The sequence below is a fragment of the Phoxinus phoxinus genome (assembly GCF_949152265.1).
Source record: "Phoxinus phoxinus genome assembly, chromosome: 10".
NCBI lineage: Eukaryota > Metazoa > Chordata > Actinopteri > Cypriniformes > Leuciscidae > Phoxinus > Phoxinus phoxinus.
The window spans coordinates 30,356,041-30,373,256 of NC_136885.1; the positions used below are offsets into that span (position 1 = coordinate 30,356,041).

The 17,216-nt window shown below is 37.8% G+C and overlaps 1 protein-coding gene across 4 annotated transcripts in view; it reads right to left on the reverse strand.

Annotated features, from left to right (window-relative positions):
• The window catches only part of oxr1a (oxidation resistance 1a), a 144,964-nt gene that overhangs the window by 98,522 nt on the left and 29,226 nt on the right, over positions 1-17,216 (reverse strand). For 2 of the 4 annotated variants that reach the window (XM_079626936.1, XM_079626932.1), the window contains exon 1: positions 3,843-3,882. The exons of the other annotated variants lie outside the window; for them this stretch is intronic. In XM_079626936.1, coding sequence (XP_079483062.1) covers positions 3,843-3,868 — 26 coding nt within the window. In that variant the 5' untranslated portion in view covers positions 3,869-3,882. Of the gene's footprint in view, positions 1-3,842; positions 3,883-17,216 lie in introns of those variants that run through there. 4 annotated transcript variants of the gene reach the window in all.

The window sequence follows — 17,216 nt, forward strand, 5'->3', positions numbered from 1 at the left end:
AATGAAAATTCTGCTATCATTTACTCACCCTCAAGTTGTTTCAAACCTGAATTAATTGATTTATTTCTTCTGCTGAACACAAAAGATGATATTTTGCAGAATGTTGGAAACCAAACAGTTGATACCCTATTTACTTTTTTCTCCCAACTATGGAAGTCAATGGGGTCCATCAACTGTCTGGTTACCGACATACATTCATAAATGCATTCATTCAGGTTTGAAGAAACCTGAGGATGAGTAAATGACAGAATTTTCATTTTTAAGTTAACTATTCCTTTAAGTTAACGCTAGATATTTTAGTACTTTTGACGCCAATTCGTTTAAAACTAGTCAATACAAAGCACAATTTGCATTTCTGAAGTTTAATTTTAGAGATCTATCTGAGCTATATTAAAGGCTGAAGGGGTGTATAAAAGAGAAGGAACAACAGTTTCTCTGCAGACATGTTCTTTATCTTTAAGTGTTTTTATGAACACACAAACATTATACTGTAGGTGTATACAAAATGTCTGAATGCGGAGTATAATATTTAGTTCCCCTGCTTAAGTTTCATACTAATAAACAGATCCCACCTCATTACATAGATACAAGCGCAAGCCTGTGAAAATTACAATGGCAGCTAAATACTTTATGAGAGATTCTCTCCAGAGAGAAAGCAATCTCCCAAGTGAACCACAAATGAAATGCTGAACAACATGTTTAAATTTGACAGACACTGAGCCTGCAACATGACCACACTGCACACAGATTCTTAAATGAAACAATTTCCCACTGTTTATGCATGCTGCATTGCAGCACACTGGCGTTGCACCTTTATGAAACACACCGTTTCCTGTGCAGACAGTCAACTGGGCAGCACCGTTACACTCTCGACCTTTTCTGCAGTGAGTAACACATTGAACTCATGCACACACACACCCAGGCAATAAATACACAGACAAACATGCATTCAGATTAGTGGAGTTAATTAATTAGCTGGCAAATTAGATAAACTGCCAATCAAAAAAATCACTAATACGAATTAACGAATGTACTTTTAATTTAGATTATAAATGCTAAAATAAACGTTTTAAAGCCAGTATTAACTAACTGTGCAAATTATAAATGCTGCTTGTCAAGTCATGTTTACTAATAGGTTGTCAATAAAGTTAAAAATGTAATCCTTAAATTCCAGTATCCAAGTGACAAACATAATAGCGTCTACTCTACTCGGCTCTGATTGGCCAAATGGCCCAGTCTGTTCAATCAAGTGTGAAAGGAAATAAATACAATTATTTATTTAGTTTGTGTGCTATTTTGAGATATATTATATAGTATATAAACTCATACAGTGATGTCTGGAACGGGAGAAAATGAAAAACGATTTGTTATTCAAATTCTAAATAAATGACACAGAAAGCAAGCAATACAGAAGTATTAGAACTGTCCCATTACAATCACTGAAGCCGTCACTCATATTACGGTTTGATTCCTGCAGTTCTCTTACAAATGCTCCCATTATAATCAACGAACCCGGCTATACTGCACAATAAATCTCTTATTTACACCATGTATACGCCTTGTTGATTATAATGAGTGTTCTAGTTTTGTTACATCACCCGCTTGCGGTGTGCACTGGGTGTTACACTGTCGACAGTGCATGACATCTAGTGAATCCAAAATATTTCCAAATCACCGCTGATGCATTTTGTTTTGGGCCTAAGGCTTATTTTAGTGATGTTTCTACAGTAATTGTATGCTCCCATGAACAAAAGAGAAACTTAAAACATGCATTTATGGATTAGGCAACATTAATCTAACTTATTAGGAGCAGTTTGCCATACTGATGAGCTTATAGATTCATTTAAACATCTCTGATTTGCCAATATTTAATGCTTCTCCACTGGACATAATGAATTATTTTTTTACGACTGTGCATGCAATGAACTCATGATGTAACAGTGTGTGTCTGAAACCAAATATATCATTGCAAATTTAGCCTAGGCCAGAGGCTAAATAGTTCTGATGAGCTTTAGATGCACTGAAAGGGAGAGACGCAGGGATAAACGGATGGATGGATGAATGAATTCAAAGATAAAAGCTGGCGGAGGACAAGGGGTTGGCTTTCATCAGCCGGGATAACTGGGACACTGCGGTTAAAACTCTGTAAATCCACTTTTTCTGATCAAGTGGGATTATCGTGGCCATCGCTTGGCTTAAAGTGTGTACTGGAGTGCTCACTTCACTTCAAGCAATCACAGAGCCTGGAAGAAGCACAACCTATAAGAGCATCTGCTTGCAAACATCTCATGTAAATGTTGCTCTTTTCTGCCATGCCTCACTTCCCTGTCCTCATAGCATCTGCTAGCACATCAACATGCTAGGGTGGTTGCCAGGGCGTTGCTATGGTGTCGGATGCATAAACTGCCAAGACTAGTCATCAAATTTTTTTAAGACTTTTCACAACTTTTTAAAAAGTCAGTTACATAAAAATGTAGATCGGTCTAATTTGATACCCAAAAGTAAGACTGCACTAATTGCTAGTTGGTCATACTAGTTCTTAAGACACAATCTTAACAATGGCTATGTTTACGCAACTGGCCCCTGATGTTGTTGCTAGCACATCGTTTACAGACCCACATCAAAAATTCACCCCCGTGTTTCCCTAGAAATAGACAGGGAAAACATATCTAGCAGCAGGACTTGTTTTTACTTTACTTGAAGAGCAAGACACAAGAGACTTGTCAATATACTGGCTTTAATAATTAAAAGCACAATAATTGAATATTAAAGCAACATGCATCTACCAATGATCATCTAAGACAGCTTTGCCAGCATGAATAAATTACATTGTAAATTACACAAAGTTGTTTTACATTGTAATAATTTTTGAAAGAATGTCAGCATTAGAGACTTTTTTTTTTTCAAAAACATTAAAAATCTTGCTGACCTCAAACTTTTGAACGGAAAAGTAATATTGACATTTACTCTCCAAGTTATGCAATGCATGCTGGGAATTAGAAATCCACTGCCCGGTTTCAGTTTATGCAACACAACTTCCAACATTAATGGATTAAGCAAACTTCCATTTTACAGATTTTAAGCAGACTGAACCCATTGAAATTAAGTTGACAGCAAGTTCAGGAAGCAAGCAGCAAAAATCATTTTTTGATTGCACTTTTTAAAAATGCAATGTGCGATGTCTTGACAATTTCTACACAGAAAAAAATATATACATTAATTTACAATGCATACCAATGGTCTAAAAAATCTATAAAGCTTCACCTGACAGATTAAAGAGATTTGAGCATCAAATATCAGACAAAACAGATAAATTCTTGGCACTCTGCATGTACAGTGTATATTAAACTGGGAAAGTGATGGCAAATAAAGTAGCTCTGTGTTTTGAAGAACTCACAGGCAAATCCCATTCAGCAGACATGCGGTTTCCCAAAGAGAGACTTCTCAATCCTTTCAAATCTCTTCACTCGCACCTTCATGTCACCTAAGAGCTGTTATTTTCCTGCTTTAGATTGAAAGCCTGATTGACTTGAATTAAATGCCTATTGATTGAAGGCAAATTCCCCATTTAAGGATGATTTCCAGAGAAAGGGAGAAACAGGTAAAAGCTACAATCAAAAAGCTCCAAGCCACTTCTTGTTTACTAAAAGATTTAGGGAAAAAAACTGCTCTTTGATCACCAAAATCCCACATTAATTAAATTCAATAGCCTCCATTCAGAAATGTTTTTTCCAATAACAGCTGTTTAGTGTTAGACAGATTTTATTGGCGTGCAACTTTCACGACGTCTCCAGCAAGACCAAGAGAACTTGAGCATGATCATTTGCAGGTTGTGTACATACCGTGGTGTGTGCAGCATGGGCTCCATTGACGGTGTGCTTCCAGAGCTGATCTGAAGACTGACGCGCTGCTGAGGTTAAGCTAAAGCAGAACCGAGATCATGTGACCGACCTTAAAGAGAGTAGGCCACCAGGCTAATGTATTTAGCGAATAGATCTAAATGACCGATGATGCAAGAAGAGCAAGTGCCAGAGAAAGCCACACAAGAGGATTTGAAGCTGCTCGTCTGGCACTGCGAAGCCAGGCTAAACAAACAGGAGTAAGAGGATATTGACAACGTGAAAAGAGAGAATTGGAATGAACGAGTGAAATGTTATCCATTCAAGGAGAACTAACACTAAACAATTATTCTTCAGCAAGTTCAAGTTTTCAATCTATATAGCTGAAGCATTTTCCCCTGTCACCGTTTGATCTCTGAAACTATCGCTTTGTCCCAAAACATTTGGAACCTCAGAAGTGAAACATTTTGGAAGGCTCTTTACATCCAAGGCAAAAAAAAAAAAACAAACTTTAAGTTTCTCATAATATACAGTACATTGCATAATATACTGGTGCATTATTTTCACCTAGTGTCTGAAATGGTTTGGTCATAAATGTAAATGTAAATGTCTCTCTAAACCCCTCCTTTCCAAGAGCCTACTCTGCTCGGATTGGTCAAAAGGCCCTTGTCTGTTGTGATTAGTCTACCGCTTACAGTGCGTGTCAAACAAAACGCCCATTACCTTATCTGAATTTCAGCTGATATACACAGAAATGAGGGCGTTGGTTTTACAGTATTTACCTTCATCCTTTGGAAATGCATGCAGAAAAGTGGAATTGCTTTCGCAGCATAGAAAACAGCGGCAAATCTTCCAGGCCTCAGAAAACAGCGGCAAATCTTCCAGGCCTCAGCTAAACCCACAGAGTTTGAGGCCGGTCAAAGTTCAACATTGTTTGTGGGCAGCCAATGAAGACTATAGGCTGGCATTATGCATGCTGTATATGTGACAAACCTATGTAGCTTCATGCAGAAAGTAAGACTGGATTACTGATGACTGGATTCAGGCGGTTCAGAATCGGTTCTCTCCTTTGGCAGACAATAACTCCATTTATCAGGCATTTTGATCTTTGAAGCTTTGCACACCGTTTACATGCACACACAGCTATATAAAGCCCCTTTCACACAGAGATTCCAGAAAATACACCAATAACGTGTCCCATCATTTGATTATGGTTCATTCACACTGCCAGTGATTTTCTGGAATCTGTGCGCATGGGCGTCAGTTTGGTTTGAAATGTGCTGGGGACAGACGCATTTGAAAGTGCATTTTCAGAAGTGCTGGGTACAATGACGCATTAATTTTTTTTCCTCTTTCGCGCAGGTCATGTTTTGAAAGACGATGTCCTGTAGCTTACTAATGTAAATAAATAAAAATGTATACAAAAATGTGATGTCCGACTCATTTTATGAAGAAGAAAGCCTTAAGTTTTCAAAAAGCATTAGACAAATGTCCCACTATTCTGCTTCATAAGTACCATGTTGACAATATGACATGACATTAAACTGTACCTAAACAAAGATTACCAAATTTCTCTCATATTGCTCATCATAACCACTAAAAACGGTCAAAAAAATCTAACCCAAAGTCCAATTATTATGGACGTTATCTGACAAATCGTATTTCTTCACATTTTCAGCAGTGCAGCAGAGCGGCTGTGGGTTGACTCCTCACGGTTCTCATGGGCTTCATATACAAGTCCTAACGTGAAAAAGCTTTACGTGGTTTAATGTACCCAAACAACGATCACCAAATTTCTCTATCATATTGCTCCTCATAACCACTGAAAACTGTCAAAAAAAATCTAACCCAAAGTCCAATTATTATGGCTGTTATCTGACATTAGCCTCAATGAAGCAGAAACGCTTATTGTAGGAAAAAGCTTAACGGTTTAATGTAGGCCTACCTAACAACAATCAGTAAGCACCAAATTTCTGGTTAGACTTTTGACAGTTTTAAGTGGTTATGATGAGCAATATGAGAGAGAAATTTGGTGATCATTGATCGTTGTTTAGGTAAAACACGTTAAGCTACGAACAAAATTGTCTAGTCAGGTGGCCAGGAGAAGAAGTGAACAGGCACGTCAGCTGAGCTGCACCTGCATCAGTGACATGAGGACATCACCCAATCATGTGCGATTCCCACATGGGGGATTCCAAACAAAGTAACAAGTTCCATTTGGTGCGCCCACCCACCCTTCCCCCAATCTAGAACATATCCCAATGTTACAGCTGTTGCAGTTATGAACAGAGAAGCGTGTAGCCAGCGCAAGCAGAATGGCTAAATTGAGCGATGTTTAAAAAAAATAAAGTGGTGGGTATAAAATGACTCATGACGAAATCTGTGCGTGCGTTCACACAGCTCCTGTAAAGATTCCGTAAAGACACGTGACATCAGGATATGAACACATTGTTCCTTGACGAACACAAACGTTCTTCTTTGCTAATGTGGAACATGAACGTTGATCTGCATTTAAACCCCCGGTCAAAGAGTCGCACAATAACTACGCCATACGACACACCCCTACCAGCATTGGTCCTGCCTTTTGTTCCCACAGGGCGCATTCCAGGACTGATCCCAGCAATGTTACATGGTCCCCATTTCAGGATCAATCCCGGGACATGTTTGCATTCAGAAGGCACTAGCAATTCTATGGCAATTTTATGGGATCAACACTTTGTGTGAAAGGGGTTTAACATGGTACATGAAAGTTAATATCCGAAAAAGCACAAAGGAGGGAATTTAAGGTAATACTTTCTTCGTGAAATATGCATGCCTTAAATTATCAGAATTTTTCTGCCTATGATTTGAAACAGTCGTCGCATCGGGAACAAACTCTTTAAATTGGTGTCTACATGGGCAGCTCATTAGGTTTTACGACAGATTCTACGATTTATTGTCTCCACTTTAAATGGTGTGTCCACTTGGTGTGGACAAAAAAAGGTCCATCATTGACAACATATTGTAGTGATGTATAAAGAACATCTTTGTGCTCATGTGAAATTGGAATCCTACTGACATTACTGGTTTTCATCCATGAAAATGTGACGGTCAACATAGATAGATTGTGAAAGAGGAAAACATACTGTATATACACACATATAAATGCCACCGCACAATACACACATTCTTGCCGCTGATGGCTATACACCTGGGGCTAACAGTGACCCAGATCCCAAAAAACACAAAAATAATCACTTCAGGTGCTCACAAATACCCCTGACAGCACACAACCATCAACACATTAGAGCTAGACCACTTTTAAACAATGGAGCTAAACACCTATAAGAATGAAAAACAAATCAGTGTTTTTTCCTATACAGTAGATGCAGTTGATGGTGTAGTTAAAGCTACTGAAAGGTAAAGAAGAACTTGTGATGTTGTACAGGCCAAAATCCCCCATTTTAATGGGTATACAGACATTAAGCGTTTACAACTTGTCATGTTAGGCAATTTTTCAAATTTATCATCTCAGTTCTCATTACAAAAAAAAGTGACTCTAAAGCTTAAAAAAGCATGCCATATATTCATGGAAAGTGGCCTACATGAAGCTCAACAGATATATCTGAATAATAAATGGGCCGTTCGGGCACATCTGTATTCTGTCCTGTTTGCAGTGGGTGGCGCGGGATGATATTTCTAGACCGAGGTTGAAAAATAGACTCTGAGATGGCTTACCAACCGTGGTGCAGAATACTAATAATGCAGGCTTATATTTATGGCAGGGTGCTGTCTGTGGTCTGGAGCCAAAAATAAACCACACCAGAGTGAAGCTGTAATAATAAAAAACCACAACACAATTCAACTGGGACTCACAACTAATAGCTTCAAGCCAATTACAATAATGAAAACAACACAGGGGCAGGACATAAACATTTTTTACCTGAAAGAGAAAACTGACTGTAAAAATACAGTGGTAACACAATATAAAGCCATGGCAAAGCTGATACAACACGTACTTGTATTATGAATTATGGTCTGGCATTTAATAACGGTCTCACGAATCGTGAGTGTTAAGACAGAAATGCTTTAATGGAATTTAAAGTTTAGTATGTAAACATGATAAGAGTTCGATTCGTTAATGTAAAGGAGTTCAAACTGTTTGTTTCAATGAATCTATTGAAAACTGATTCAATTGTTTGTTAAAGGAGCCGTTTGTAAGATTGTGTCCAAAACTGGTACTGCAATCCCTTTCAAATTACTGTAGAGCGGTGTATCCCCTCCCTCTCCCCCCTGACTTGAGGTTGCCAGATAGGCGTTAACGTTAGACATTTTTTATCCGACTAGAGTTAGAGCAGAGCTGGCAACCCGGATGTCAAAACACTACTGACTTTGTGATTGGTAGATAGGTGGTGGGTAACGCTTCAGGCCAAAACACAACATGACAACATCAACATCAGTTGAGGGCTGCAACTTTACTTTTTAAATGACAATATCCTGGCCGTACTGCTGTTGTCAGTGATAGAAGTATTTGAAATTAACATGATTTCTTAATGTCTAGTGACATATCAGGGCCATTTTATGATTAATTGAAATACATTTCTTACACACAGCTCCTTTAACTAAAAATCATTAAAAAGTATGCCTGGATGTGTCCATGTGGTATTTTACATACATTACAACATTTTAGTAAAACAAAGACAAAAATAAGTTTGGTCAATAAGATGTTTTCTTAGAAAAATAAATAAATTAATAATTGTATTCAGCAAGGGTGCATTAAATTGATCATATATGGCAGTAAAGACGAGTATAATGAAGATTTTTAACATTCTATTTATCAAAAATCATGAAAAAAAGTGTGTATCATGGTTTCCAAAAAAATTAAGCAACAATAATTTTCACCATTAGCAATAAGAAATGTTTCTTGAGCAGCATATTAGAATGATTTCTGAAGGATCATGTGACTGAAGACTGTAGTAATGATGCTGAAAATTCAGCTTTGCACAGGAATAAATAACATTTAAATATTTTAAATATTAAACAGTTCTTTTAAATTGTAAAAATATTTCACAAAATTACTGTGTTTTTACTGTATTATGTCTAGGTGGGCATACAGTATGAGAGTTTGTAAAAAAAAAAAAAAAAAAAAAGTTTTTTATTTATTTATTATAGACACCAAACTTAAATGGTAGTATAAAAGAAAATAATTAAAATGTTAATTATTCAAAAAATAAAAAAATAAAAAATCAGAGCAACATAAACAAGCAACGTAATTTCACATAGCCTATTAGTATCAACATTTATATTGAATATAGTCAAAAAAGGCTGAAAAACAACATATAACAGAGAAGAGATATTTTAAAAGCAAATATTAGGATCAATAAGGCACACTGATGTAAAGAGTAAAAACCATTACATGAATATACCTGCTTTTTGTTTTTCACCATGTGTTATTGTGACAAAGTGTCTGTCGTTGTCCTCCGGCAGAAAGTCCACCAACCTCTTTCAAGCTCCCAGTATGAGTAGATTGCATTTTCACAGGCGGTAAATTGAAATTTGGTCTTTTCTTGCCCTCACCATGAGGTTGATAGCTGTGTATAGCTGTCAGAGGCGTCCCTGTCCTACCCCGTGTCCAGGTGACGTATCGGCTGGAGCGAAAGCTGACCGGGTCTTTTCATTAAAGACGACTGGGGACCAACCGAGCAGCGGGGGGGACAGGCTTATAGATAAAGGACCAAAACAAGCAAGCATGCAAAGAGGGGGTGAAAGTGTACAAATGCTCCAAAAACTCAGATAAGGGATTTGTTAATGATTCCATTTTCATGGCATTAGGGTCTATCAGTGGTTCGTGAACGCATTTTTCTGCATTCTGTTGCCTCCACGCACGTGTGTATACCCAGAGGAAAAATGCATTGCTTAGTGGTTGCTTCCTAAGCTCAGGAGACTAGTAGTGATATCTCATTGTTGTATCAATAGCATTTCAGATGTTTCTCCTAAAATTTCTTATGAGAAACAACACAAATGAGATATGAGAAATATTTGAGAGCGAAAGAGTCACAACTGAGAAAGTGGTAGAAGAAACAGATCATCTCTTTATTGTCTTCTCTTTCAAGACTCCATGAGTAATAAAATATTCCTATAAATTGCTCTTTTTAAGCTCATGAGACTTATATCTCTCATTTTAGTATCAACATTGAGATGTTGATACTAAAATTACGTTTTATCAGATGTTTCTCCTAAAATTTCTTAGGAGAAATAAAAGTAGACTCAACTCAGACATGAGCAAGTTCTGAGAAAAAGGAGTCCAAAAAAGAAAATGTATAAGCCATGTATGAGCTTGAGATATATTAATGTAATAAGTAAACGAATCACTCTAGACAGAAAGGAGAAAGCTGACACAATGTTTCTATTGAGCCAGACTTGCGACATGCATTATTAGCAATCAAGAGTAATAATCACACCTTGTTTTCACGTCATTTTGAATGTTTCATATATGAGGCTAGAGAAAAACGTGTGCGCAGTAGGTGCTAAATTATTTCTCACACATCAAAAACCATCTCGGCCACTGCAACTGACCCAGATGGAGGGGTTTGGAGGTTTTTAGCCTTGAGAGGGGGGTGGGGACAGTGAGCTAGATTGAAAGTGAACGGAGAAAGAGAGAAAGAGAGATCAGTCTTTTTTAATCTCCGTCTCTCTCTTTCTGAACAACAGCATGCTAAGATACAGCTCAGCAAGAATCTGGCTCAGAAATCTCTTCACACAGCTGACATTAAAGACAGCTCGTGCCCAGCGGCACCATGACATGGTTCACATCCTCGAGACATCTATAAGAAACGTGCATCTGCATACATCAGTGATGACGGAGCCTGTGAGGAGAGGTGTAGCAGACTCCCATGATGCTCTATACACCACAATCACGCGAAGCCCTCATGAAGACATCACATTTACGGAGACAAAGCCGTGGATCTTCATTAGCGGGAATCACTGAACTGTCAACAGCTAATTAATAGTCTGAGGACGCCAACGGGTTATTATACAGCTTGCATCAGGGGTTAGAAAAGCATTTTAGGAGCTGAAAGCAGGAGAGCTTGTTTTTGGGAGAACATATTGAAGATGTTTTTAGTAATGATGGAGCTAATGAAACACCTGCTGCTTCAGTGTTACTCAGAAATTCTAAATGTCAGAGATGTTATGAAGCATTAAAGGGACAGTTCATCCAAACCCGCTGTGGTTTCAAACCCGTAGGACTTTGAAGAAACAAAAAAGATGACATTTTACTTGATCACGCCAAAAGCATAGAGGGCAGGATCAGTCAAATTCCACAAGACAAACATCATAAATGTATAATTAAAGTGCTCTATGCAACTTGTGCACTATATTTCAAGTCTTCTAAAGCAGTATGATAGCTCTGTGCAATGAACAGAACAAAATAAGTCATAGTGCAACAAAGTCATATTGCGTTCGTTAAGTATAAATTCGTGACTTCAGCCATTTGACTAATGTCAGCCATTCATTACCCACAACTTAATATCAGCCAACCCAACACATATAGCTAAATGTGTTATTGGGATATCTTCTTGTAAATAGTTAAAACAGCCTTTCTGGTTTTTACTTTTGTAACAGTGGTATAGCTACAAATTGTGAATACTACAAATAAACAGTGGTATACATATACAGCTCGCTCATGCGTTCTGCTTTCAGATTAATCAGCTCGAGGATTGTAAAGCTTGCCAGCTAAAAAAAATAATCCATATTTTATAAAATATTGTACATATTATAGTATATATATATAAATATGATATCTTTGGTTCCTTATATTTGACAATTTAATTGCCATATTTATATATTTTATATACACATATAAAGAGATTATTTGATGTTCTCTGTACATACAATATTAAAAAATTATTTTCGTTACTTGAAATAAATATAGAAATATTAGATGAGAAACTTGAGCATAAATGAAAATGAGAAACTTGAGCATATATGAAAATGAGAAACTTGAGCATAAATGAAAATGAGAAACTTGAGCATAAATGAAAATGAGAAATATTGCCTTGGCAACTAACTGACATAGGTCTAGGTTAAAGTACTGAAATTATTTAAATTTAGCTACTTGTTAAATGGAAATATTTTATAAAAAAAAAAACAGAAGGGAGATGATGCTGCGTCCCAATTCGCATACTATCCGTCCTAAATAGTATTCGAAATTAGGATTAGTTTGTCCCAAATCGTAGTATAAATGAGTATTCCAAAGATACCCATATGGTCTTTTTCCAGTTAGAATCCGAAATGCATATCCGTGAAAACTCATTACGGCTAATATTGCCCACAACCCATTGCAAAGTGGACGCGGTTTCGATTAGAACTACAAACACAAATAAAAAGTGTTAAACTACAAAAATGGCGGATGTGCAAGTCCGACGGTTAAGTATAGATCAGTATAGTAAGTATAGTAGGTTTAGATCAATTGGTTTGAGTGATTAATAATCATAATCTAACCTGACGAAAAGTTTATTACATTTTATTATCCACATTATATTTAATCTGCAACAGCATTGTGAACTTTTGTAAAGATACGTTTGGTCATCAAATTTAAATGCATCATTAAGCAAATTGCACACACAAGGACTGTTCTCCGCATGAAAGCCCAACGACAGGCGGATCAACGTGCTACTTCATTTCTCAGAAACGGCAGGAAATTAAATGAAATTGTATGTGGAGGATTTTAACTGACAAGATGATTGACAGGGCAGTTAAACAGTGACAGGATGCACCTAACTATGCGACAGAGCTGTCTGTTAAACACACAATTATGACTTAGTTTGTCCCAAAGCTTGCCTACTCTTCTGCTACACACTCAAAAGTATGTACTTTTTCTTCACAAAAACATAATATACATGGTATAAGTAGGCGAATTGGGACCCAGCAAAAATCTTGCACCAACAATACACTGCAGGTGTGGTCAATCCTCTCTCGGATAACCACAGTCTCTCCAAAGGTCAGATGGTCAAATGCAATGGTTATTTGTGAAGCCTATACCAATAACGCTGTGGCCGAAATGTTTACTAGGACCAACAATACAGTATCCTGACAAACTCCAGAGATTAAAAAATAATAATTCACAGTCAGTGTGAAAGGCCCTTAACTCATTCTTCCTTTGGGCAATTCTTGGCCAATTCTGCGGTCCAGAAGATGTGTGCTCTACAGCGCTGAATGACCTTTCATGATAATTACAGCTGCTCAGCTGTCCTCAGGCTCCTCAACCTAAAAGTAGCCGTTATGTATTATGTAACCCAGCGATGGCAAAGGCACACGTTTGATTTAAAGCATCAGACAAGTCCTCTGACAAGGACAAGCAGTTGGCTGTGAGATTTAACATGGAGCGTTCACATGAACCACGTCCAGATCACACACCGATCAGCTGCCAAATGGCTGTATTGTTGGTCATAGTAAGCTGGATGTCGTAAATCTGATCACAAACGGGATGAATTGTTAGCATGGCTCAAATGCATAACTATAGGCCAACAATGGAGGAAGATGCTCTTTTTAGGTTGAGATTGTGTAGCAATGTAGGAGGCCATGCTAACCACCAGACAAATAACAGTAGTCAACATTTGAAGTGGATCAAAAAAGTTAATCAAAGTTGTCCCAAGACAAGAACGGGTATTGTTCAAAAGTCATGTATAACTTATATTAACTTATAACTATATGTTTAGTCTATGATATTGTAATTTTTGTTTTAAAGGGGTGGTTGATTATGATTTCACTTTTCTAACTTTAGTTAGTGTGTAATATTGCTGTTTGAGCATAAACAACATCTCTGCAAAGTTACAACGCTCAAAGTTCAAAGCAAAGGGAGATATTTGCTTTTAAAGGAATTGCTTTTTATGGACTACAACAAACGGCTGGTAGGGACTACATGACATTCCTCCCGGGTTAGTGACATCACCAACCCTAGAATTTACATAAACCCCGCCCCCTGAACACGATTTATAGATTATCAAGACATAATATGCTAATCGATGACTAGAAGATAACTACACATAAGCTACATAAATTCATCAACTAACCATTCAGAAATGTCCTGGTGCTTCTACATGTTGTCACTTCTTCTTGAGTCTCTCCAAGTCTCCATCATTGTCTGAATCCGGTTGGAACATAAAAGGCTAAAAGTTGTTGAAATTTTCAGTGCATGTCTGTGTGAGTGCAAGGTGTTGAAGCTCCGCCCTCTGTGCCACGAGCAGCAGCTCATTTGCATTTAAAGGGACAGACACAAAACGGTGGGTTTTGGCTCACCCTCAAAAAGTGACAATTTTAGCATGCTATATAAAAATATCTGTGAGGTATTTTGAGCTAATACTTCACACATACACTCTGGGGGCAACAAAGACTTATTTTACATCTTGTGAAAAGGGCATTATACCACCCCTTTAACGATGTAGAAGCTGACATTGAATATGTCACTCACTTTACAAAAACGAACAAAAACGGGTGTTGAGACTTCACTCTTTCACTGCATGATGTATCCTAGTAGAATGAGTCAGAATGCCCCCAAATTCAATATGTAGGAACAAAAATGTATTTTGTGTTACGGTTAATCACAGCAATCTCACACAAGCAAACATGCTGTTTTCCTCCTAATATCAGCACTATTGCACATGTGATATTAATTTTTAAAAGTTAAAACTGTGTTACAGTTTAGACACAATATTGTCAATATTTGCTCTATTTCACCAACGAAAATAATTTCAAACAAAGCCGGAACAGAACAGAACATGAATCAGCGTTTTTGGTCAAATCAATTATTCAATTGCTTAATTCCTGAACAAATCAGATGAATGAATGACGGGCATAAACCAGTCAAGTCACCTGCACAAAAACACACTCAGAAAACATTGTCTAATTATCGTCATCGACAAAATCCTAGAAAATATCCAGATGCAAACTTCTCAATAATCGCACACCCCAGCGACCTGGCTTCTAACTCAACCAATGGTGAGAGTTTGGGGCGGGACTAATGATATTGAAGTGGGCGGGGCAGTAGGTGTTCAAAAACAATTGTTACTTTTGCAGTTCAGAAATGACAATACAACTTGAAAGATCTCGGAATCAACAACGCTACATAATTGTGCCCATCTACTGAGGCACACAGCAGTAAGAGACTAAAAATACACGCCGCAGCTGGCGGGGAAGTCTCGGCGAGTCCCTATAATGAGCTCTGTCACATCAGCATGGCACAACAGCGCCTGTGGTTGTCTCATGTCACTTTCCATTCGCCACAGCAGCCACTGAGAGCTCCAGTGAACCACCAGAAAGTCAGGACAGCTCCGCCATCTCTCCTATTCTGGGTTCACCGATTCCTCGGGCCGCCTCAAGGCCTGCAAGCCTTACTGAGCTGAAGGTGAAACAGAACAGCATTTATTAAGCTTCGGCGGATGCACAGACATCTACCTTGAGCGTAAAAGACTGCGGAATAATCGATGTAATCGTATCAAGCTGTGCGAATCATTCTTCTCATCATTTCTAATGGTTGCATCAATCTTCACTTATATAACGCTTATGCAAGCAGTGCTTACAATTCTACAGCCAATGTTGTGTTTGGATGCTACAGCCTGCAACTGGGTTCTTTTTAATCATTATTATATGGACTTTTCCATTAAAAGGATAGTCCACCCAAAAACAAAAATTATGTCATTCTTTACTCACCCTCATGTAGCTCCAAACCTGTGTGCACTTTGTTTTGTGGAACATAAGATAAGAACACTGAGAACCAAACAACATCGGAGCCCATTGATTTCTGTTGAATGGGCCAAAAAATAAAAAAATAAAATGTGTTCCAGAGAAAATATAAATGCACATGAAAAACATTCATCTGTTGAAGTGGCAGAAAGAGCCATTGGTAACACTTTACAATAAGGTTTCATTTGTTAACATTAGTCAATATATTAACTAACATGAACTAACAATGAGCAATACGTTTGTTACAGTATTTATTAATCTTTGTTAATGTTAGTAAATGAAAATACAGATTTTTCATTGTTTGTTCATGTTAGTTAGTTCAGAAAGCATCATCTAATGTTAACAGATACAACTTTTGATTTGAATAATGTATTAGCAAATGTTGAAATTAACATGAATAAATGCTGTATAAGTATTGTTTATTCTTAGTTCATGTTAACTAAAGTAGTTAACTAATGAAACCTTATTGTACAGTTACAGGGACATTTTTCCTAGCCTGACTACGTCAGACTTCGTACTTCCGCTCAATTTAATTTTGCTTCTGTACTTAGTCTGAGACATCGACATGTCTCTCAGTTTTCCTCCGCCCTGAAAACAGCCGGCCAATCAACGAACAGAGAGTGGGCTGAGAGCCGTGACGTAGATGCTAAGCGCCGAGTTTGAGATTGGGGAAATCGAAAACGACCGCGGATATGGAGACAAGGGATGAAATTCGCTCTGTTGTGGAGAATATTCCCGGCATTTCCAAACTGAAGGACGAACAAGAAGAGTGTTCGGTAAACATTTTGAATGGAGGTGATGTCGATATGTGATATCTAGGTCTCTTTTATCTGTCGAGCTCGAACTGGCACCCTTTTGACAGGTCAGTGTCTCCTTTTTTTTCCCAGTTCGTAAATATTGCCATGTCATGCTGTAATCTTGCAATTAAGTTGCAGCATTTCCGACAGACTCGAAATTAACAAAGAGCTGTGTTTGACAGAACTAATCCTAACTTTGACAGTTGGCTGCAAATATTTTCCTGTTTCTCTTTACTGTCAAATAATAGTTTAGAGGCCCCGATTGTGCCGTGGATGCGTAGATTTACATCACATAATCTACAAAAGTCGTTGACAGCCATGTTCACTACGGTATTTCTCTCGATGGTTTTGTTTTCGCATTATTTATAATGTGTTTACAGTGGCAGTTCGATGCTGCTGAGCTGGCGCATAACCAAACGTTATGTGATTGGCTTACGGGTAACCAATGATTTTATACTACAGACGAGCGCCCCCGCCCCGCCCCGCGATAAAGAAAACACTTTTCAATGATGCCATGTCAGACTCTGTCTATGAAGCAAAGCGAAGTAGCAGAGTTTGGTATTACCAGGCTACATTTTTCCAGCAACAGGATAGACATATCCATATAACAGTTCCCTTTATATCAAATCTATAGGATGCATTAAACATTCACCACATATTCTCACATCTAAATGCCAGAGAACACATGGTCCAACGTATTACATAAGAGACAATTAAATATCAGCCGCGTCCCTGAAGAAGAACCAGTGAGTCAAGAAATGAAGCGGTTCGATTTTCAACTCATCTCTTGGCATTTCATTCTTCCCTAATCTATGAGTCATTTTCTCATCTTTTTATAGCAGACAGTGCTGACCTTGGT